We start from the raw sequence: 24,171 nt of genomic DNA, 5'->3' as shown, positions 1-24,171 counted from the left end.
TTACATTTCTGTAATCAATAATAATTGAGTACATTTTTAAATATGACTTTTGTTAACCTTTGCCCATTCACATATTCTTTGACCATTTATTAATTGAAGAATGACTCGTATTTTTTTTTTTACTTAATAGTATTTTATTTTTCCAATTACATGTAAACATAATTTTTCAACATTCATTTTTCACACCTCCTTACCTTTCCCTTCCACAAGACAGCAAGCAGTTTAATGTAGCTTATACATGCACAATTATTTTAAACATATTTCCGTATTAATGACTCATTCTTATAAATTTGGCTTGCTTTTTTTTTTTTTTTTTTTTTTTTTTTGGAAAATGAAGCCTTTATCAGAAAAATTTGCTATAAAAATTTTCCTCTTTCCTGCTTCCCCTTTTAATCTAGGATACATTAGTTTTATCATGGAAAAATTTATTAATTTGATATAATCAAAATTATCTATTTTATGTCTTATAATGTAGCTCTTGTCTGGTCACAAATTCTTTCCTTATCCATAAATCTAACAGGTAAAATAGTCACTGCTTTCCTGATTTGCTTATGATAATCACCCTTTATGTCTAAATAATATGCCCATTTTAACTTATTTTGATAGACAGTATGAGATATTGATCCATACCTAGTTTCTGCCAAGTATTGGTTAGTTTTGCTGAGCCAGGGTGGGAGAAGGGTTATTTAAAAATGATGAAGCATAAAAATAAAAAATATCACCAAAATGTTTTCTAACAATTTAGCAAAACAAAATGGCATGTCAGTTATTGCAAATGCAATATTTCCTCTCCAAATGATGTAAATGTTCTCAACCCTTCCTGGATTAGACTTGGACCTTATAACATATTTTGGTTTTTTTGCCTGACAATTCTTTACATTTGTTTTGTAGTTGGATATATGGTTTTCCTGGTTATGATTATTTCATTTTGTATTTGTTCACCTAATTCTTCCCATGCTTCTTAATTCTTAAGGTTTTTTTCATTTCTCATTGCACAATGATATTCTATTATTTTCCTACACCATATCCTGTTTAACCATTACTTAATTAGTGGTATCCACTATTTTGTCAGTTCTTCAGTACCACAAAAAGCATTCCTCATGGATATTTTCATATATATGGGACTTTTCTTTATGTCTTTGATCTCCGTGATATAAGATTAGCGGGGTGGGATCTCTTATTTGAAATGTGTTGACATCTTCAGTCATTTAATATTTTGTTTTGACATAGTTCTAAATTGTTTTCACAATGTACATGTATCATTGCCATACATTGTATTAGTATGTTGGTTTCCCAAAACCCCTCCAATATTGACTTTACGGCTATTGCTATCCATACACTTTTCTGACTGTAAGATGAAACCTGAGAGTTGTTTTATTTTTCATTTTTAATAGTGACTTGCAGGAGTTTTACATGTAATTTGCAATTTATATGGTTTCATATATTTTGTAATTTATTCTTAAATTTATGTCACTGATAGAAAATTTTATTAAATTACTGATCCATTCATTCAGAGGAACAAGGAAGAGATATATTTTTAATAGGGCATTAATTTTGGGGTGGAGGAGAAATGAGGACATACAGACTTGTATTTCGTTGATGTAGGTGAAAGCAGCTCCCAATGAGGGAACTTCTTTAGGCAATACATATCATCCATTTCTGTGCAATTCAGCAAATCCTGGAAAATTGCTCCAGACACTGAGAAATTAAATGACATGGCCAGGACCACAAGAATCAGTTTGTTTCAGAGGCAGGAGTTGAATCTACATTATCTTAATTTTGGGACCAGTTTTTGATTCACTCCTTCACTACCTATTAGTAATTAGTAGTCTTAGAAGTTAACACATTTCCTTTCTATTCATTTTACAAACTTAATCTATAGCAAGTGATCATTTTAACTTCCAATGTGACACATCCATCCATCTGTATAGAGGAATGAGGTAGCTGTGTAGCAGTCCTAGGGAACACTGAAAAATGCTTTAGACCAGAAAGTGGAGCAAACTTGAGATTTTAGATTGGTAATTGACAATTGGTGAAGCCCAAGAGCATTTACTTCCCATTGTTTTCATATATTACTAATTGCCAGTAGTCATAGGCTTGACTTTTTTTCTATTAGACAAAAAAAAATCTACTGCTGAATTGTTATCCTTTCCTAAGACAAATTTTATTTTTATTAAAGCTTTTTATTTTTCAAAACATATGCATAGATAATTCTGCAACATTAGTCCTTGCAAAACCTTGTGTTCCAGTTCCCCCCCCCCTTCTTCCATCCCCCTTCCGTAGATGGCAAGTAGTCCAATATTTATTAAACATGGTAGAAATATGTTAAATCCAATATAGGCATACATATTTATACGATTATCTTGCTGTACAACAAAAATCAAATCAAACCAGAAAAGAAAATGAAGAAAATGAAATGCAAGCAAACAACAGAAAGAGTGAGAATGCTATGTTGTGATCACACTTGTGATCCCACAATGTGTCTCTGGGTGTCTCTTAATGACTGAACAAGTGGCATTGGTTTGAATCATCTCATTGTTGAAGAGAGCCATGTCCATCAGAATTGATTATTGTATAATATTGCTGTTGCTGTGTACAATGATCTCCTAGTTCTGCTCATTTCACTTAGCATCAGTTCATGTAAGTCTCTCTAGGTCTCTCTGAAATCATCTTGTGGGTTGTTTCTTATAGAGCAATAATATTCCATAACATTCATATACCATCATTCATTCAGCCATTCTTCAGCTGATGGGCATCCACTCAGTTTCCAGTTTCTTGCCACTAGACAAAGGACTGCCACAAACATTTTTGCACATGTGGGTTCCTTTCCCTTCTTTAAGATCTCTCTGGGATATAAGCCCAGTAGTAACACTGCTGGATTAAAGGGCAGGCACAGTTTCATAATTCTTTGAGCATAGTTCCAAATTGTTCTCCAGAATGGCTGGATACATTCACAATTCTACCAACAAATGCTAGTTAACTTGACTTCCAGCCCTCAGATTGTGAACTTTTGAGTGCAAGGTTTCTCATGGATTTGTATTTTCAACTTTCCGTAATCTATCACCAGTTCTTGCAAGTAATAGATAATAGTATTGAATTTAATTAATTTGTTGAATTAAGGATAAAACTAGGAATTCAGTAGGTATTTTTAATCTCTGAGTCATTTGGTACATAGGACACACACACACACACACACACACACACAGTGTATTTATTTTTTTCAGGATAAGATATACTTTATCCACTTGAGTAGCTCTACTAGGTTGTTTGCTATTAGCAATGTGTTTACTTCTCTGGCCCTTATTTGTCTCATTGTTTACCTGATGGACACAATGAAATATATATAGCATATGTCCAGTATTGAACAGCTGGTACAGACTGCCAAGTGGTCATATGGTCCTATCCACATCTAAAGATCTTGGGTTCTAAATCAGTATTGGAATCCAGAATCTAATCCAGAATCTGCTAGCATTTCAAAAGAAGGAAAATGGACTTATAACTTGGAATAATAACATGATCTATGTGATCAAAAGTATCAAAGTTTAGAGAAATCAAGAAGGATGATGACCAATAAAAGACCACTAGGCTTTTTGGTAATTAAGATTAAAAAAAAAAAAAAAAAACACTACCATTTTTATGGCCAACATTTCTGATCTCCAAAAGTCCCAAACATTTTTTCAAATTTTGGAGTATATAACTTCACTGGGTAAAGGAAACAATACACTTGTATTGTGATGGTGAACTTTCCCAAGACCCTTGCTCTTTCAGTCTCTTCTAATCTAACTAAATCTTCCATTTTCTTAGGTCTTCATTAAGCTCTTAAAATGCATTGTTGTTGATTAACTCTATTTAACTAGAGGCTTATGAAACATGTATGAAATTCAAAAGATGGGCATTAGTTTACAACCCAAGTTAACTAGTAGAACTTTAGTAAAAGAAATCTTGTCTATTGTATGATGATCAATTCTGATGAATGTGGCCCTCTTCGACATTGAGATGAACCAAATCAGTTCCAATAGAGCAGTAATGAACTGAACCAGCTACACCCAGCAAAAGAACTCTGGGAGGTGACTATGAACTACTACATAGAATTCCCAATCTCTCTATTTTTGTCATTCTGCATTTTTTATTTTCTTCACAGGCAAATTGTACACTATTTCAAAATCCAATTATTTTTGTACAGCAAAATAACTGTATGGACAGATATACATATATTATATTTAACTTATACTTTAACATATTTAACATGCATTGATCAACCTGCCATCTGGGGGAGGAGGTGGGGAGAAGGAGGGGAAAAGTTGGACCAAAAGGTTTTGCAATTGTCAATCTAAAAAATTACCCATGCATATATCTTGTAAATTAAAAGCTATAATAAAAAAATAAAAAGAAATCTTGTCAGCATCACATTGCAACCTCTGCTTTGTCTACTGTGATCCCCATGCCTTCTTTTTAAATCAGTATAAAATTAATTTAAATCCAAAAAAAACCCTCCAATACCCTAACGTTTTATGTGTTGAGAGATTTTTATTTGAATACATCTTGACTAGTCAATCTCCTAATAGATTATGATTCTTATTGGTTTAATTTTGTCTATTGAAGTTTGAATGGTTAAGCCATTGCCCTCATCAAGAGTGGCATATGTCTGCAATGGAATTGAACCCCAAGAGATTTACTTATACTTTTACCATAGGTGGGTAGATTTCTAGTGTTAAATTTTTGAAACACAATACAATTTAAGTTTAATAGGCTATGACTTCTTTTCTAATACAGTAGTAAACTATATAGGCTTCATTTTATCCAGTTTAATAGTGATACACATAAGGCAAAGGTTTCAAGCTTTCAATTTTGTGGTTTCATCAAACAAGTTTCCTGACAGCTTTAATATGTGATTTTTTAAAATGACTAATCTTCTAGGTGAATGGAAGAGAACCAGATGATGAAAATCTCAATAAATCTGAAATAAGCCAAGTGTTTGAGATTGCACTTAAACGGAACTTGCCTGTGAATTTTGAGGTAAGCTTACTAATAAGCAAGAATGATGTTCATACTAAGAAATACTAAAGTATTCATTTTGGAGAAAGTGAGAATAAACTATACAATTTTCTTTACTTTGAACCCCTGATTTAACTTTAGAATTTAGTTATTTCTCAGGGCTCTCTTGGGAAGTCTCTGAGAAGTTTCTCAAGATCCTTTTGTGAAATCATCTTTTAAAAAACTATTTATACAATGCTTTTATGAATTATATTCCACCTTTTCAACTACATACGTTGAAAATCCCACTGTAATAATTTCAAAATAGAAAGTATATACATTCAATATTGTGCTTACTTAAAAACTAATAAATTAATTTAAGAAGAAAGGTTTTTATTTTCCAAAGGTATCTTTATTTGCAAATTCTTTTTTGATTTTGATTTGCATATCTGAATGTGCAAAGCATACATTCTTTTATTTTTTCCAATTTGTCTACTAAAACAATGTTTCATAGCATCATTTTTTAGAAATTGTAACTGATTCCACCATATTTTCTCCCATTTTCACCTTTAAGACTGAGAATAGCTAATGTAGACTTTCAAAAGAGTTCTTTACTTTTGTCAAATACTGAAATATCAGGCAAAAAAAAAATTACAATTTTAGATAAAATGTTATTTCAATGATAAGGAAAGATACAGTTTCTGAATATATCTACCTCCTCCCCCTAAAGAGGATAGCTACACTTCACTCTCATGTAAAATACTGAGGTCTTAAGTATTAAAATGTAGCATTTTAATAAACAAACTTGTTGGTATTTTACATGTGGATGTGGCCCTAACCACTCTTAACTCTACCTTATTTTATTTGTATTTGTGAAATTTTAGGTGGTACTTCTGGTGATTAATACTTCTTTTAAATAAAATACTTTTTTAAAACTTACATTTCTCTTATACTCTATCATGTTTCTACTGATTCATGTTAACAGAATATAAACGTTTTCACAGTTTAGTTTTTTGAATTTTTTATGCAAATGTGAGCTAAATTAGAAAACTAAGCTAAATAAAATATTTTGATAAAAAAGCCTAGAGAGAGGTACATGCCTGGTCTTTCAGTAAAACTTGTATAGAATTTGTGTTTATAATACATTTGCAAATATGGATAGAAATTTTAAACTTTTGAATGCTAGAATCACTATTGGGCATTAGTATAGTATCATGTGTTCATAACAGTTAGCAATAGAGATTTTTAAAAAGTAAAATTTCAGAATAATGAAATTGAATCTCTTGTTTGAGCAAAACATTGATTATATGTAAAGCATCACTGGAAAATATTCCTTAGATGTACAAATGGAGCCTTGAATTTACAGTAGCAGAGTTGTGGAACTAGACGGGACATTGGAGATTGAGCTAATCATCCCTTCGTGTTAATAGAGATGAAAATGGAGGTCCTGAGAGGGGAGTGAATTTTCCCCTCTCATATAACTAGTAGAGAACTAGATCACAAATCCCAAGTTTTCTGATTCTGAAGACACTATTTGTCTTATTATGCCACTCAACTTTAATCTTTTGGGGTTAACATGATGAGTTTGATACAGTTTGTGGGGAATATTTACATACCTAGAAATAGATAGGATGAAGAGGAAATACAGAAACGTGCAGAAATATATCAGAAATTAATAGAAGTTAATGATGAATTGCTTCCTCAAACCATGTATTATAATATTCAAAGATTATTTTTGTTATAAATGTGTTAATAAAGTTGCATACATTATATTTTATCTTTCTACATATATATTGTATTTGCAAACCACAGCCATACTTGGAAGAAATTAAATGTCCAGTGTCCTCTCCAGCTACAGCTGCTTTGGCTTTTAGCCTTGTGAAGTCATTTGTTTGTCTTTAGTGCCCTCAGTTTCTCCTCTGCTATCAAAACCTACTATTGAGAAAAACCTTATTTTTATCTTATTGTTTTGGTTCAATTGATGTGTTCCCTCTAAGACCAGGGTTAGTAGTCTTATAAAAATGTGTTGTAGGGTAAGAAGTCTAATGCTTGGATTTTAGAATAGGCTCTGTTCACAACCTGCTGTGTGATTTTGGAATTATCAGAATGCATTATCCTTTTGTACAGTATTCTAGTTCATAGAAGCTTAAAAGAGCTATAAGGGGCTTTAGAGACCATCTGTCCAGCTTCCTCATTATTCAGATGACGATACTATCATTTCAAAATATGAAGGAGTGACTGATGTTGGATTTGAACTCAGATCTTCTGACTCCAAATCCAATGTTATTTCTGTTGTACTATGATGCTGCCCCTCTGTGTGATTTTTGGGCAAGTTGTGTCACCTCATTAGTAGGATTAAGTTGTTTTGTCTGCAAAATAAAGCAAATTTTACCTATAAACTCATAGAATGAGTCTGAGTCATCTCTTAAGCTTTTATGCAAGTTGAAGGATCATCAAAAAAGGAGGAAAACAATAAAATAGCTTTGTAAGATCAATGAGAAAAATGTTCCTTTATATACATTTCATTTCCTTGACATGTCATATCTCTTTTAGAAAATCTGTTCTTTAACCCCCAGTCTATATTTCGTGTTGATGAACTTTGCTATAACCAGTGTCCCCTACCATTTTTAATAAGTGTTTATCACGCTTTCACTCAGTTTTTCCCTCTGAAACAGGTCACCAGGGAGAGTGGCCCACCTCACATGAAGAGTTTTGTAACAAAGGTATCAGTTGGCGAATTCATGGGTGAAGGTGAAGGAAAAAGCAAGAAGATTTCAAAGAAAAATGCTGCTATAGCTGTCCTTGAGGAACTAAAGAAATTACCCCCACTTCCAACAGTTGAAAAAATGAAACCACGAATCAAAAAGAAAACAAAATCAATAGTTAAGGTCAGATTCTTTCTTTCCTTTTCTCTTCTCTTTCCTGTCACTTGTGGTTTTATTGATATATTTTGTTTTTACATTACATGCAAACACATGTACTCCCATAGAGCTTTTGTGAGAGGTTTCTTGTGAAACATAACAGTTAAATTAAACAATAATAATATAGTGATCTCATCTGAAAGTGCATGCAACATTTCACATCTGTAGTTTCTCCCCCATTTGTCTATGTTAAAAAAAAATTTTTTTTCCAACAAATCTATTATTTCTCCCTTGTATCTTTCACTCCATTAAAAATTTTTTTTTTCAATAAATAGCCATAGTTAAGCAAAGTAAAATTCTCCAATGGCTATATAAAAACTATATCATATTCTGTGCTCCAAATTCGTCATCTCTGTCGTGGAGAGCATCTTTCATTATCAGTATTTTGGCCTCATGAATAACCATTGTATTGATGATGATTCTTATAGCTTCCAATGTTTTTAGAATGCTATTGTCAGTGTATAAATTGTGCTCCTTGTTTTCTTTATTTCCTTCTTTATCATTTTATAAAATTTCTCAGAATTGTTCAGTTACAATATTAATGTTAGAATTTTAATTGTTAAATTTTTTGCTCATTTCACTCTGCATTAGATCATATACCACAACTTATTCATACTGTTTTTCAGTGAAGAACACAAAACTGCTTGACTTTTAAAAAATGTCTTTTATCTTTTTACATAACATTTATTTCTAAATTCCCATCTCTACTATATAGTAAGCTGTCCTTTGTAACAAAGAACAAAGAATAAAAAAGAGTAAAAAGCAGATGAATGAAACTAACCAGCATCTTATTTATACCTATTGCAATATATTTAGTATTTTATGCCAGTAGTCTCCCATCTCTTTGATGAACGGAGGGAAATATTTTCTCAGCTGTTTTGAGGGCAAGCATGGTCATTATACATTCAGTTTGGGTTTGTTCATTCATTCCTTTTACATTGTTGGAATCATTGTAGCTTCTTTCTTATTATAATCTTCAGTTCATAGTCTTCTCATGCTTCTCTGAATTCTTCATATTTGTTGTTTCCTAGAGTACAATAATTTTCCTTTATGTTCATGTACTACTACACTTTCTGTAGGCATTCCCTAAAAAGACCTACTTTGTTTCATATTCTTTGCCTCCAGGAAAAAAATGTTGTAAATGATATTTTCAGTATATAGGACGTTTCTTTCTGTTTTTAACCATGTTGTACCTAGTGAATTTTCTTTAAAAAGTTTTTATTGATATATTTTTGTTTCTTTCATCATGATAATTTTCAGGTATATCTCTTTATATCAGGTATCAAGGTATATCTCATTCTGCTCTCAGAAAGCTAACCCATATAGTAAAACATTTAAAAAGAGGGAGGAAAAAAAAAAACCCAACTCTGCAAGTTAGCCAATACTTCAGAAAAAAAGCTATTATTGCAGTCAGTGTTCCATGCTCATAATCCCCTACCTGGTTGTTTTGTTGTTCTTCCGTTTTTTTTACATTACCATCGTCATTATATATATTATTTTCCTAGTTCTCTCTCTCTCTCTCTCTCTTTTAATTTTCCCTAGTTCAGCTTTGCATCATAAGATCATAAATTTAGATCTAGAAAGAGACCATAATACTTTGTTTTTCAGTCTGTCCATTTTACAGATGAATAAACAGGCCTGAGGGGTTATGACTTCTCTAGAATCATTCAGACAGGAAGTGGCAATGAAACAAATCAAATCTAGGTCATGTGATTTCAGTTCCATACTTAATTCCTACCAGTTTTTATAAATGTCCACATACTATTTTGTAGGTCCTATATTGGGCATTTCTTTATTTCTTTTTCTTTTCTTTTCTTTTCTTTTCTTTTTTTTTTTAACTGAGGCAACTTGAGGTTAAGTGACTTACCCAGGGTCACACAGCTAGGAAGTGTTAAATGTCCAAGGCCAAATTTGAACCTGAGCTCAGGGCTGTTGTTCTATCTATGCACCACCTAGCTGCTCCCATATTAAGCATTTCTTACACGATATATTCCATTATTTTCATTTGTCACAATTTGTTTAGCTATTCCTTCATCAACAAGATCAGTTGATTTACTGAATTTTGGAATTGGAGAAAACTTCTGAGATAATGTAGTTCAATCTCTGTCAGAAGTCTGGATCCTCTCTAATATTTATAGGTTTGTCACTGCTTTGTGAACTGTAAAATGCATTGATAGTGGGTGTGGTAATTGCTAAGGCCTATTCCAGCTCTAAATCTTTAATCCTATGGTTTTGAACAATCCACAAACATTAATTAAGCAACTCTTACATACCAGACACTGGAATTACAAAAACAAAGATAAAACAGTCCCCACTTTTAAGGGCATTCCATCCTGTCAGGGAAACTTGCATACACACATGCACATATACACACATATATAGACTTGTACATATTATACAAATAAATAAATAAAAAGTGATGAGCAGAAATATTAGCAAAGACGTTGGGTAGAAGATAGTGCTTTGATGTAACCTTTGGAGGAAATGATGGAGTTTTAGAGCAGAGATGAGGAAGAAAGATATACCAGGAATGGGGAATGACCAGTGAAAGGCATGTGCCAGAAGATGAAGAATTTGCATGTGGAGTATCAACAAGAATGTGAGAAAGGAAGCAATATTTAATATGCAGGTTTCAGTTTTAATATATAAAACTGCTCTAAGACTTTTAAATCATTTTGTATACAAAAGCCTGGAAGAGTAGGTTATGAAAAGTTTTAAATGATAGTGGTTTGTATTTTATTTTAAAAATTACGAGGCCATTGGAGTTCATTGAGTTTAGAAATGACAAGAGTCACTTGTGTGCTTATGGGTAATCACTTTGGTGCATGTGCATATGTTAGATTGGAGAGGTCTACTAGTGATTGTCTAGTCTCTACTTAAGCCCTTTAATGACAGGGAATTTAGATCCTGTTTTTTGATTCCTCTGATTAATAACTAGTTCTTTCTTAAATTGAGCTAAAATTGTTTTCTTATACTTTCTACCCATTTGTTCTGCTCTCCAGAACTAAGCAAATATTAAATAGGGACCAATTCATTATGTACTTTAAGTGTTTTTAGTTTGGTAGTTTGCCCTTCCCATCTCTCCTCTGTCCCACCTTCAGGAAAGCAAAACAAAGTGAAAAACAACCTTCTACCACTTGAATATCACCTGGAGTTTCCTTCTAGTAAAAATAGTGTGTACTTTCCACTTTTGATTTCTCAACTCTTCATAATTATAGATTCAACTCTACTTCCTTCTGACTTTACCTTTCTTCTGAACCTTCTCTTTCAGAGGTCATCAATGATTTTTAAAAATCTTTTTGATGATGTCTTTTGTTTTTATACTATCTTCATTTCCTATTTTATTGCTCCCTTTTCTCACCAATGGATAAGAAAGACAATGTTTTAAAAGTTCAGCAAGATGAACCATGTCAAGCTAGTGTTCTATACTCATGTCCTTCCATCTCTGCAAAGAAGATAGTGAGATATACATTATTTTAACTTTCTTTCAAGTCCAATCTTGATCATTAGAATTGTATAGCATTCATTTTAAATATTTTTGTTCTGATTGTTTCTCAATCAATGACTAAATTACTGAATCTCGTGTTCTTTTCTTAATCTTCATTCTCTTTGGTCATTTTAAAATAGTCAATTTTTTTTAGTGTCTCTTCCATATGATTTCTCTCTTTTTCAATGGCTTCTATGTCATTGTTTCACTGGTTTTCCTCTTACATATATGACTTTTTCTCAGTCTCTGCTTTTTCATTATTATCCTTTTCTTGTATCCTAAGCATGAGTGCTCCCAAAGACTTTAACATCTAGTGTCTTCCTCTGGTGATCTCATCTGCTGTCATGGATTCAATGATCACCTCTGCAGAAATCAACTCTTAATTTATTTATTTCTGATTCCTTAACAGAGATAGCCTCTAAATTTATATATTTCTAATGTTTCTTCTGAGGAGAACTGCCTTAGGCAGCTAGATGGCATATCACAATGGTCCTCAAACTTTTTAAATAGGGGGCCAGTTCACTGTCCCTCAGACTGTTGTAAAAAACAACAACTCACACTCTGTCTCTGCTCCTCAGCCCATTTGCCATAAACCGGCGGGCCGTATCTGGCCTGTGGGCCATAGTTTGAGAACCCCTGGCATATAATGTGCTGTACTATCTCATTTATAAAACAGGGCTGATGATAATAGCACCTACTCCATGGGGTTATTTTGAGGCTAACCTGAGATAATATGGTAAAACTTTAAAGCACTATATACATGTTAGCTATTATCCCCATTTGCTTATTAGACATCTCCATTTAGATAACTGGCCAACACCTTATCTAATTCATCACTTTCTTCTTCTTGCAAACAACCAGACATTTCACCCCCCTTGCTTTGTTGTTCTGTGTTTCTGCAATAGGTACCACCCTCCATGTCACCTAGGCTCAAAAGCCCTTAAGTTGTCTTCAACTTTTCCTTCTCCCTCATCTAGTCTGCTGCCAATTCTTATCAATTATTCCTCCCAAACATCTCTTATCCCAGTTCCTCCTTTTCCATTTGCAAAATAACTTAGTTCAGGCCTTCTGTTGCTGGAGAGTTAACAGTAACTTCTAATTTGTCTCTCTGATTCAAGTCTGCCTCCTGTTGTTAATCCTCTACATATCTATGAAAGTGTATTCTAAAAATACAGTTCTGATCATGTCAGCTGAGAGATTTCTAGTTTGTACTTACCTGCCCAATAATGTAGTTCATCTATGCAAAAAATATATTTATTAAAACCTAAAATTTTGGGTATAATACTGATAAGATGTTCTTTATATGTCTCCTACCATCATGTTCTTTCTAGTTTGGTTTCTTAAAAATCATTTTTATATTATAATGGCATTTCATATTTTTTACTACTTTATTTTATGGTTCCTTATTAAATATTTACCTCATTGTTCCCTTGTGAACTAGGCACAATAAGTATTATGTTTGTGCTACAAATAAAGAATTCCAGACACAGAGAAGATAATGTCAGAGCTAAAATTTGAACTCAGGACTCTGGTGTTCTGATCTCAATGTTCCTCCTGGGAAAAGACACTGCCTTTTAATGAAAGGCAATGAATAGGCATTCAAGGTATCCTTTGATTAAGGTTCCCTTGATCATGGTTATCTGTTTTAAGGTAATAATGCTCATTTGTAAAGAGCAAATTCTTAATTCATGTCTTCATAGCATGATATTTACAAATGTCCTTTTTAGAAAAAAAATTTTAATTTTAAAACAAATTAGAAAGTAAATTCATTTTCAATTAAGTAAAATACAATTCTGAAATTATTCCTGCCAATAATGTGACATCTAAATTCCCCAATATCATTTCCTTTTTTAGCTACAGACAAGCCCAGAATATGGTCAAGGAATGAATCCTATTAGCCGACTTGCCCAGATCCAGCAGGCCAAAAAAGATAAGGAGCCTGAATATATGCTTCTCACTGAGAGAGGCCTTCCACGCCGCCGGGAATTTGTGATGCAGGTAGGTGAAGGAAAGGGTTGGGTTTGGCTATATATACAACATACCAGTTTTATTACATTGAAAAAGTTGTTCATGAAAAAGTAGATTTCTTTATTCTTTTTCCTGGTGTCTTTCTTCTATCAGACAGTCTTTAACATATAGATAACAACTTGGATTTGTATCTTGTCCCTGATTTATTGCCATTCTACAAGACCCTTAAAAAAAAATACCAAGGTATTTGTCTAGAATTAGTTTCCTTGGGGTATATTGCTTCCCTGCAAGTCTAGTCCTGTTCATGAAATTGAGGGTGGTATATAGGAGGGTTTATCTATGCATATGTTTTGAAAATTAAAAAGCTTTAACAAAAAAATAATAAAATTTGCTTATTTTTGAAACATTTTACTGTAATGTTTTGTTATTTTCTTGAAAGTACTAATGTCAGGATACCTCTTGAAATTCGTTATGTGGCTTATTTTGTTGGCAGTTCTAAACAGTCTTTACTATTTGCCCACTAGAGCCTTTTGATCATATATGATTTCAGATTAGATAAAACTGTTGTATCATTTTTTACATGCCCACAGCAACATGTCATTTGGTCTATTTTTATACTTAGGCGTTTGGTAGACTCTAAATCCTCTTGTTTTTATCCCTGGAACAACTTAGAAGTAGAGCTTAATAGGAAACTCTGAGATGAAATAAATCATTCTTAAAAAGTCAGAGTTGATGATGCTGAGTGAAATGAGCAGGACCAGGAGATTGTTGTATACTTCAACAACAATACTTATGATGATCAATTCTGATGGACGTGGCCCTCTTCAACAATGAGATGAACCAAATCAGTTCCAATAGAGCATTAATGGATTGAACCAGCTACACCCAGCAAAAGAACTCTGGGAGATGACTATGAACCACTACATAGAATTCCTAATCCCTCTATTTTTGTCCACCTGAATTTTTCATTTCCTTCACAGGCTAATGGTACACTGTTTCAAAGTCCGATTCTTTTTGTGCAGCAAAATAACTGTATGGACAAGTATACATATATTGTATTTAACTTATACTTTAACATATTTAACCAAAAAAAAAAAGTCAAAGTTGAGTACAGAACAATATGTAAGTTAGAATTAGAAAGGATCTTAAAGTTTTTCAAACTAATTCTTGTATTCTCTATTTGGTGTGGTCTAGAGTTTGTGACTTTACAGAGAACAGCTTGGATAAAACTATTAACTTTTTTAACTGTGTTTTCATTTTTGCACTTTGATTATGTTGCTTGACTCTATGTAGGTCAAAGTTGGTGGTCACACTGCTGAAGGAATGGGCACAAACAAGAAGGTGGCAAAGCGCAATGCAGCAGAAAATATGTTAGAAATCCTAGGTTTTAAAGTCCCCCAAGCCCAGCCCCCCAAGCCAGCGCTAAAGACGGAAGAAAAGGTAGCCATCTGAATGTTGATTTCTTTTTCTGTCATCCATAGACCGACATAATCTTTCTCTCTAAGTAGACTTGTCATTAGGGCCAACATTAAATAAGGTCCCTGAGAAAGTCTTTTTTTTTTTTTTTTTTTTTTTTTAAAGAAACATGGTCTAGTGGTTGCTTCAACACTTATGATATCTTTTAAGTATCTACAAACTGACTGTGCAGAATTGTTTATGAATTCTTATCCTTTCTTAGTATCTTAAAGGTACCAAGCAGTTGTTTAAAAGAGATTCCTTGAGGATCTTTACTTAAAAAATGGGGGATAATTGTTCTTGGAATTTGTGTTTGATTTAGACTTTTCTTAGCATGGAGAGGCAGAACAGCAAAGAGGACAAAGGACTTGGATTCAAGACTTACCTCTCACATATTCTGGCTTTGTGGCTCCACTTAAGTCACTTAACCCTGAAAGGTTCTAGGAAATTCCCTAAGACTAAATTGAAGAGAAAGTTGTGTCCCACATTGATAAAGGGAGGTTTTGTCATCCAGGAGTTCCCTCTATCAGTAAAGTCATAGATTTCAGTACCTATTCCTAACCCTTAAAGTAAAATGTGCTTAGGAGACTGGTTAACTTGAGGCTAAGTGAATGAACTAGACTTGATTTTCCAGAACACTTAAGTATGATCTTAGATTTGGAAAAGAGGGCACAGACTTCTAGTAGTTTTGATGTGGAACTTGCTCCCCCCAGCCCTAATGCAGGTTGCCTAATGCAAGAAAGGTCATGTAAAAATAAAGTCATGCTGGAAATTTTCACTTGTTCACTGGAATGGGCAAGCAGCACTTCCTAGTGAAAACATATAATGATTTCTCCTTTAAAATTTTTGAATGATTTTGTCAGGATGACCCTGAGAACACTATGATTGTTTGGTTTATTTGTGCTTTGCACTCCTCTGAGAATAATTCTCACCTATTGCTTCATAATATTAGAGTTCTCAATTGCCTTATTGTAACATACCCTGTCTAAATGTTGGGTTTTGCAGAATTTCTTGCCAAAACTTGTAGAGATTGATTTGTCATTAATTACCAATAAGGTGAGAGTCCTTACTTTTGACTGAATTTAAATCTGTATCATTGACAGTTCAGTCAGATAACATAAACTGTCAGATCTGGAAGAACCCTTTCTAAATGAGTTGAGGCCCAGTGAGGAAAATGACCTGAACAATCATATGGATAATTATTGATAGCTGAAGCTTGAAGCTTGATATCTAGCCTCTCCCTTGCTATTTCCACTGCACCACACTGCCTTTGTGTGAAATAGTATCTTGCTTTCATCTCATTTGAGATGGTGAGAATGTTCTTTGATTTATAAATTAAAGGTCAACCTAAAATTTTCATTTGTGTTAATGTTATTTTACATTATTTGATTATCTTTTGGTTCCTTTGGGTTGTTGTCTATTTCTTACTGCTCTCTCTTTGAATACCATTGTTTAGCATTTCAGGGTTAAGAGAAAACCACTTTCCCTATAACTCTGATGTCTGAGGACACATTAAAAAAAAATCTGAGCAACATTATCTTAAGGGCTATGTGGTTTTACATTCTGTGGGAGAGTGAGATATCTTGTAATGGTTTACTGCATATTGTGGTAGTGACCTTAGTAATCCTGCAAGTTCTTGGTGGTGACAGAGCTCTCTAATTGAGAACTGCAAATATAAATCCAATAGACACTGTTAATCTTTGACATGTAAATACCAAAAACTAATTTGTCCTCTGTTCACTCAAATTCTTTAGAGAAATGCTATTGGTTTTTCTTTTTGACTTTGTTTTTTTAAAGACCCCAGTAAAGAAACCAGGTGATGGAAGAAAAGTTACCTTTTTTGAGCCCAACTCTGGTGATGAAAATGTGACCAGTAAGTGTGAACTCATTGGAATTTTTAAATGGATTTGCTTGAGTGTGTGAATGTTGTATTTTGTGGAGGGGGAAAAGAAAATAGAAATATCACTTAATATTTCTACCACAAGATTCTCACCGTTTTGTGCTTGCCTTTGTCATGGGAACTTTTTCCTTCATTGTTTCTACTAAGCATCACTTTCAGGGGTTTCCTTTGACTCTTTGTCTTATTCCCATATTTTCTTACATGCTATACCATATGGAAGGAACACTTTGATTACCTGTTGTTCTGGGTTGCCTTCTTTCTTTTCACTCTTTTCCCCTTGAACTAGGAATATGAAGACCTGGGGTCTAATCTTGGCTTTCTCATTAACTGGCCTAGGACCTTGGGCAAGTCACTTCCCTTTTCATTTGTCATTTTCCATAAAATGAAGTGATTAGAGGAATGAATCTCTTCCCCCACTATGCTATTACAAGTTCTGTGTTCTATGATCTCATCTAACTCGGATGTGTATAATACATCCTACTTGATCTCAAAGATGACTACCAAGTGCTTTTTCAGGGACTTCTTGAGTTTATTCTCACCATTCCTTTGTTTCTATTATGTCTTAGATTTTTATTATATATGTTGTCATATATATTTTATTCTATGTGGTTTCGTGTGCATGTTGCCACTTTGCCTCTTTTTCTTAGTGCCTCTTGTGCATTTAGGTTGGATGGCTGTTTTGAACTTATGTACATGTCTTCTTAGGTAATAAGGAAGATGAATTTAGGATGCCTTATCTCAGTCATCAGCAACTTCCAGCAGGAATTCTTCCCATGGTGCCTGAAGTGGCACAGGCGGTAGGAGTCAATCAAGGACATCATACCAAAGAGTTTACCAGGGTAGCTCCGAATCCCGCCAAGGCAACAGTCACAGCCATGATTGCTAGAGAGCTATTGTATGGGGGGACCTCCCCCACAGCGGAGACCATTTTAAAGAATAACATCTCCTCAGGCCATGTCCCTCATGGGCCACTCACCAGACCCTCTGAGCAGCTGGATTACCTTTCCAATGTCCAGGGAATCCAGGTAATTATTTTTTGTCTTTTCATATTTTCCCAGCTTGTTGGGAAAATACTATATACTATGTGCCACAACAATTAATTATAAAAATTTCTTTCTTTAGGGGAAAGAATGAGCTTTTCTGCCTTGGCCTAAACTTTTTTTTTTTTTTTTTTTTTTAAATAGCTTTTTGTTTTCAAAATAACATGGAAGAAAGTTTTTAACATTCACTTTTGCAAAACTTTGTGTTCCAAATTTTCTCCTCTCCTCCTCTAGACAGCAAGTAATCCAATATATGTTAAAACATGTGCAGTTTTTCTATACATATTTCCACATTCATCATGCTGCACAAGAAAAATTGGATCAAAAAAAGGAAAAAAAAAATGAACATGCAAACAAGGAAAATGGTGAAAATACTATGTTGTGGTCCACATTCAGTCCCCATTGTCCTCTCTCTGGGTGTAGTTGGCTCTCTCTATCACAAGTCTATTGGAATTGCCCTGAGTCATCTCATTGTTGAAAAGCTTGTCTTTTATGAATTTTTGCTCAGGTTTTAGAAGACATACTTTCCATCATGAGTCTGAGAAAGAACTGGAAAATGTTACATCATTTGGTTGCTGAAAAGGAGTCTCAGTAAATAGACAAGCTCTCTGGAGACTTATAGGTCTTTTTACAACCTTTGAAAGGAGCAGTTTTGATGAAGTTGACATTCTGTGTATGTGACATTGTATTTTGTTTACAGAGATGGAGAAGTTTTGAGAGATTAGGGTTCCTGAGAGGAATTTGTGGACCTAAGATTGATCTCAGCAACTGCAAAAGTAGCCTATGGGGAATGATTTGATATTAATGAGGGTTTAACAGAGTGTTGTGATGGGGGATAAAAATATTTGTCTCCAGGCCTTGACTCCTCTTTCCTGACTCAATAAGGCCTAGTGACCACTATGGAAGATGTAGGCAGAGAAATACAGGTGTGATCTCTGGCCCAAAGCACTTGTCTCATTTTTCTTAACATCTGTGTATGACTAGTTGAGAATCACCCAGGCAATTTTTTATTTGTCCTTAAGAATGACACTCATTTTTTTTTCTTTTCTTTTTTTTTTTTTTCTGTTGTTGTTGGCCTTCTTAGGTGGAATACAAAGATTTTCCCAAAAACAACAAGAATGAATTTGTCTCTCTTATAAATTGCTCCTCTCAGCCACCTCTAATCAGCCATGGAATTGGAAAGGATGTGGAATCCTGCCATGATATGGTATGTTAAAAACATGGCTTTGCCTCTTCTCAGGATGGTTCTTTTGATTGAAAATTGAATATAGCACTATGAAGTAAAAAAGCCCAAGTGCTATTTCACTTATTTCAGCTGGTAATTGACCTCATATTTATTTTGAAAATCCATTCTCTGTAATTGCACTCCATTAGAAATTCCTCATATATGCAGAACATTACGCCCAAGAACACTGTAATTGCATTCTGAGCTGGTTTTTCAAATTTCTCATTCTGTTTCTGGTCCAGAAGTAATCCACTTTTAACCTGCTGAAATGCAGACAGGGGAGTTATTTCTCTCGCAACAAGCCTCACACTGGAATGAAAACTATTTTTTGCTGTTTCCTATCTCTTTTTCTTTTCTTTTTGCACACTGCTTCTCCTTTTATCTTTGACTTTGGGAATCTATTGTCTTGCGTCATAGTGGTCCTGGACCAGTATTTAGCCCTTTATTGGCCCTTGGAACCTCTTTTCCTCTTGCCAGAGTGAAAATCATCATTTTGCAGCAATGGCACAGCTAGAATCCCTGGGGATGCCAGCGAAATCACTCTGGTGCTTATGTGTGTCTAAAGAATCTGAGGTGTCAAAACAAGATAAAGAACTTGTGCTTTCCTTCGTGGGAGTGTCCCTCCTTCCAGGCTTTAGTAGACAGCTGTCATGAGTGGGTATATCTGCAAAGAAAAAGCAACCCCATCCCTGGGGATGAACTGCTTTGACTTTAGGGCTGCTCAGGCCTTGGCCCCACCTTGGACCGCCCCTGGCCACTCCTGGCCACCATGAGGATCATTAGAAGCAGCAGCATCAAATGGGGAAATGCTGAGGGATAAAGGTTCTTCCTCAGACTTGTAAGGAGCTGCTGGCCCACTGGGCCCTGCCATCCCCTCTCCCCATGTTGGATTTGTTGCCCTGTGGTTGTGAGAACTGTCCTCTCTCTTCCCCCCAGGCTGCCCTGAACATTTTAAAGTTGCTGTCTGAGTTGGACCAACAAAGTACAGAGATGCCAAGAACAGGAAATGGACCAATGTCTGTGTGAGTGAGTTGTTACTATGGGAAATGAGACTTGGCTGCCCTCCCTGGCTACCACAGGCCTTGGGCTTTTTCTGATCATCTGCTGGGGGGATCCTTCCCCATCCCTAGAGAGAGATTTCCCATCTAAAGTATAGAGGGCCCCAGTCTGCCAGAGGGCCCCACCTCACTCCCAGGCTCCCTGCTGGGCTTCAGGCATGTGGGGTGGTGGTGGTTTGTTGGTCATTTCATAATTGTGAGGCCTCATGACTTCTTTTGTGTTTTTTTCTTTAAAGGTGTGGGAGGTGCTGAACCTTTTCTGGCCACAAACCACTTTAAAGTTCAACATATATACTGAATATACTGAAACTGCTTTGCAATTTTGGAATTTCTGATGCCTCCAATGGTGGAGAGATGTGGTGAATGATGAAATGAAGAAGGCAATAGTGATGAGAATGGAGACAAACGGGAGGAGGCTGTGATTGTGAACTCTCATGGTTTCTTCTGGTGGGGCCAGACAGGAGGTGGCAGTGGGGGAGCTCCGACAAGAGCTAAAATCATGCACAAGCTACTGCTTGGATATGTTCGTGGGGAAGGAGGGTCAAGTGAAGGGAGAGCAATTCTCTGGTCTTCCTGCATTGAGTCCTCCTATCTCAACTTAGGAAGTAATTGTTCATCATCCTGGAGTCACATGGTCTTCTTCAGTGCTTTGTCTTGTGTTTTTATAGATGTGTGAAACCAGAAAAGGAAAGCAATCCCCTTCTCAAACTGGCTAACTCAAACCTTTAGGGACAGACACTGGACAGCAGTGCCTGACAGGCATTAGACTTGACCCAAGTCTGAAAGCACCAGAGAAAATCAAATGCTTCCTATTCAGTGTAACCTGTTATAGAGTGAGTGCTGCAGCCCTTCCATCTTCCTTGTAGTTACTGAAACCATAACCATTGCTTTATCCTAAGACAGTGATACATTTTTAGTTTCCTTTTTTGTTTTGATTGAAATGACACTATACGTTTTTTTTTCATTTGAAAGTTTCTCAATTGTATCTAGTTATATAGCACAGTTTAGAAACTTGTCTGAGACTGACGTTCTCTGTAAACTAACCTGCAAAGATCATATCCATGTATGTGGCTATACATTTTGTTTTTATCGGAATAGCCTAGTACCATTCCGATGATGCCAATTGTGTGCCATTCAGTTTAATGTTCCAGATATATATAGAGAGAGATAGACATATCTACATATGTCTATCTCTCTCTCTGTATCTCTCTTTCTATATAATCTTGATGAAGTTGCCCAATGGTTGTGTAAATTGGACATTTTTAGGAATTTTAAGCTTCACATGATCATTTGGTTCATTTACTATTTCCTTTTTTTTTTTTTTTTTTTTTTTTTTTTTTTTTGGTTAAAATACAACAATTTAAAATAAATGAATTTTGATCTTTCTTTTTAAAGATTATTAAAAAAATAAATGTGTGTATATATAGCTCTCTGTGGCACACAGCTTTCACAACACTACAGGATATGATCTCAGTATAGTACATATAAAAACTGCAGATTGATTTTCCTTGAGTGCTTTATACTGTTGAATTACATCTCCATGTAGGGCTGAAAAAAATTAGCGATGTTTATATATAAAACTGTGTTGCTTTTGATGTTGTGTTATTGTGCACAGAAATGTGTGCAGTAAGTTTTTGCATATGGTCCAGGTAAAAAAGCACGGTCGCCTTGCAAGTTAAGTACTGCTTCAGTTCATTGTTCACGCTGGAAATTTTTTCTCCCCATGGAATGTAAGTAAAACTGAGTGTTTGTCACCAATAAATGGTCATACTAAATTTTTTTGGTTAATTTATTCTTGTATACTATTGTTGCTGGATTGCCTCCCCCTTCCTTTCCCTCCTTAGGGGAATGGAGGGAAGAATTTGTAATGCTAATGTGATTCAGTCTGGCCAGTAATCAGAAGGTCTGAAATAACTTTATATAAAAACCATTGATCAATAAAATTGCAACTAATGAATCCTGGTAATCTCGAGCAGTGACTAAAGAAATGGAATATAAAAACTTGTTTCTAGATCACAAATCTCATGGGCCTTTGGACTCTGATATTAATGGATGTATAGTTGTAAGTAGGGCAGCACAATCTTGGGACTACTTTCTCCCTAGGCTCTTCTGAAAGTTCTATTAGTTCTCTTCCCTTGAGGCCAGACTGATACTGGCAGACTTACTTTCCCTTCCATACATCCTTCTGTGGTTTGGGAGGCCTCAGGTATATCACAGAGGCACAGACCAGATTCTCAGAGGAAGAGAGCAAGTTGTCTGTGCCTTACCCGGTACCAAAGTAGGGCAACCCCACTCATGTCCTCCCCCTTTACTGAATTTGTCCTGGACACCATAGTTGCTATTTCTTATCTGAGAATATGATTTGGAAACATTGCTGAAGATTTGCAACTTCACAATCAAATATGAGTTATCTTAACTTGAAAGAAGAAATTGAGCCACTGAGGGAGCTGTGATAACTGCCATGTTTTCTACCCTAAGTCACAATCTTCCCTTCAGAGGTACAGAACTACATTGGAAGCTTGATGTCTGGAGAATTCATTTCACCATTGACTCCATAAGATGTAAATTTACATTTGTATATGTCATTTATGAAGTAGGTGGAAGGTAGCTCATCATTTGATTCTTTTTCAAGATGTTGGATGTGTTTTAAACACGAAGTAAGGGGGATCTTGTTAATACTTTTGACTTACAAAGGACTAAAAGTGAATAAATATTAACCCAATAACTTGGTTTACATCTTCTACTGACAGATCGTTGATAAAACATGGGTGCAGTAATTATGTGACAGTCTCTTACCTGTCTCAGGTAAGCATTTGGCCACCCCAAGGAAATGATGGACCATTTAAAATATCTGCAATATAGTACAGATATGAAACTCCAGGTCATTCTGTGCTCACAGATCCTTAGTGAGAACACATGTTGACATCCATAGACTTTGACAGAATGTCAGTACCCTTGCTTCACTTAACCAGGACTCTACCAGTTCTTTTTACATCTATCATTAGATGATGCCTAGGATAAGCCAATGAGCATCTTTTCTCTATTTTTCTTGGCTTATTTTGGTACTTAATTGCAGAAACCATTGGAATGTACTGAATGTTTTCAAAACTGGATTAAATTGATTTTGAGCATTATATGCAAAGTGTATGGTTGAAGGATTTTATTTTAAAAAAAATTCTTTTTTGACACAACCAGAATTCTGTGAAACATTTAGCATGGCATTTTCCCAAGCTAAAACAGATTTTTACAACTGACTTTTTAACTCTGGCTAATTGCTAATAGAAAAGTCAAGTTTCAAGGAGGGGTAGAAAGCAGGTTTTGTATTTTTATTTAACACATAAAAATAGTTCGTTCACATTAGTTTAGTATTTTTGTTTACAAAGCACTATCATCACCAAATGTGGGTAATGTAGGTATTATTCCCATTTTACAGATGAGACTTGAAGCTCAATACAGGGAATTAATTTGTTCAAAACAAAGTTGGGACTTGAACCCAAATCTCCTGACCCCTACTCTAATTTTTTTTTCCACTGCACTTTTTTTTTTTTTTAATTAGGGATGGGAGATGGAACTATATCTCTAGGTTTTTGTCTTTAATTTTTATTGAATGTGTGTGTGTATTTTATATATATATATATATATGTGTACATACGCATATATATATATAAAATACACACACACATACACATATATATAAACTACATTGAGCATTTTGTCTCTGGCATCTCTGTGTTAAAGTGAAGGGCTATGGTGATATTTGAAGATTAGTAATAATACTCTCATTACTGCAGAATCTGCATTTGAGAACTCTGAAAACTTCTGCCACACATTATTAGTCAAATTATGATATCATCTCTGTTACAGGTGTATAAACTCAGGGCATCTCCAACCTGAAATGCTGAGTGCTTCTGGTCATCTCAAGAAACAACAAAAGGTCAAGAGAAGGGCAACTATAAGGGTCAAGGGCAGAGGTGGTGAGAGGGGCTGCCACATGAGAACAAAGTGAAAATATTAGGGTTCTTCCAAGGAATATTGTTTTTGAAGCTGGAAGCTGGAAGTCATCTAAAGCAGTATAGTAGAATTAGTTGTCTTTAGAACTTGAAAGATACAAATTTATGACAGGAATTTTTTTTACATTGGACA

At 34.8% G+C, this 24,171-nt stretch overlaps 1 protein-coding gene across 12 annotated transcripts in view; it reads left to right on the top strand.

Moving 5' to 3' along the window:
* Nucleotides 1-21,985, top strand: part of STAU1 (staufen double-stranded RNA binding protein 1) — a 58,953-nt gene extending 36,968 nt beyond the window's left edge. For 10 of the 12 annotated variants that reach the window (XM_074288565.1, XM_074288564.1, XM_074288560.1 and 7 more), the window contains 9 exons: nucleotides 4,918-5,016; nucleotides 7,650-7,862; nucleotides 13,237-13,380; nucleotides 14,644-14,790; nucleotides 16,603-16,678; nucleotides 17,411-17,730; nucleotides 18,830-18,952; nucleotides 19,907-19,992; nucleotides 20,265-21,985. In XM_074288565.1, the coding sequence (XP_074144666.1) occupies nucleotides 4,918-5,016; nucleotides 7,650-7,862; nucleotides 13,237-13,380; nucleotides 14,644-14,790; nucleotides 16,603-16,678; nucleotides 17,411-17,730; nucleotides 18,830-18,952; nucleotides 19,907-19,992; nucleotides 20,265-20,280 (1,224 nt within the window). In that variant the 3' untranslated portion in view covers nucleotides 20,281-21,985. The remainder of the gene's footprint in view (nucleotides 1-4,917; nucleotides 5,017-7,649; nucleotides 7,863-13,236; nucleotides 13,381-14,643; nucleotides 14,791-16,602; nucleotides 16,679-17,410; nucleotides 17,731-18,829; nucleotides 18,953-19,906; nucleotides 19,993-20,264) is intronic. The other 2 variants (XM_074288562.1, XM_074288559.1) reach the window with 1 other exon arrangement.
* The last annotated feature ends 2,186 nt before the right edge of the window (nucleotides 21,986-24,171 follow it).

The sequence above is a fragment of the Sminthopsis crassicaudata genome, chromosome 2, assembly GCF_048593235.1.
Source record: "Sminthopsis crassicaudata isolate SCR6 chromosome 2, ASM4859323v1, whole genome shotgun sequence".
NCBI classification, from domain to species: Eukaryota; Metazoa; Chordata; class Mammalia; order Dasyuromorphia; family Dasyuridae; genus Sminthopsis; species Sminthopsis crassicaudata.
The sequence above is the reverse complement of the archived record's forward strand: the minus strand, read 5'-3'. Positions and strand labels throughout refer to the sequence as shown.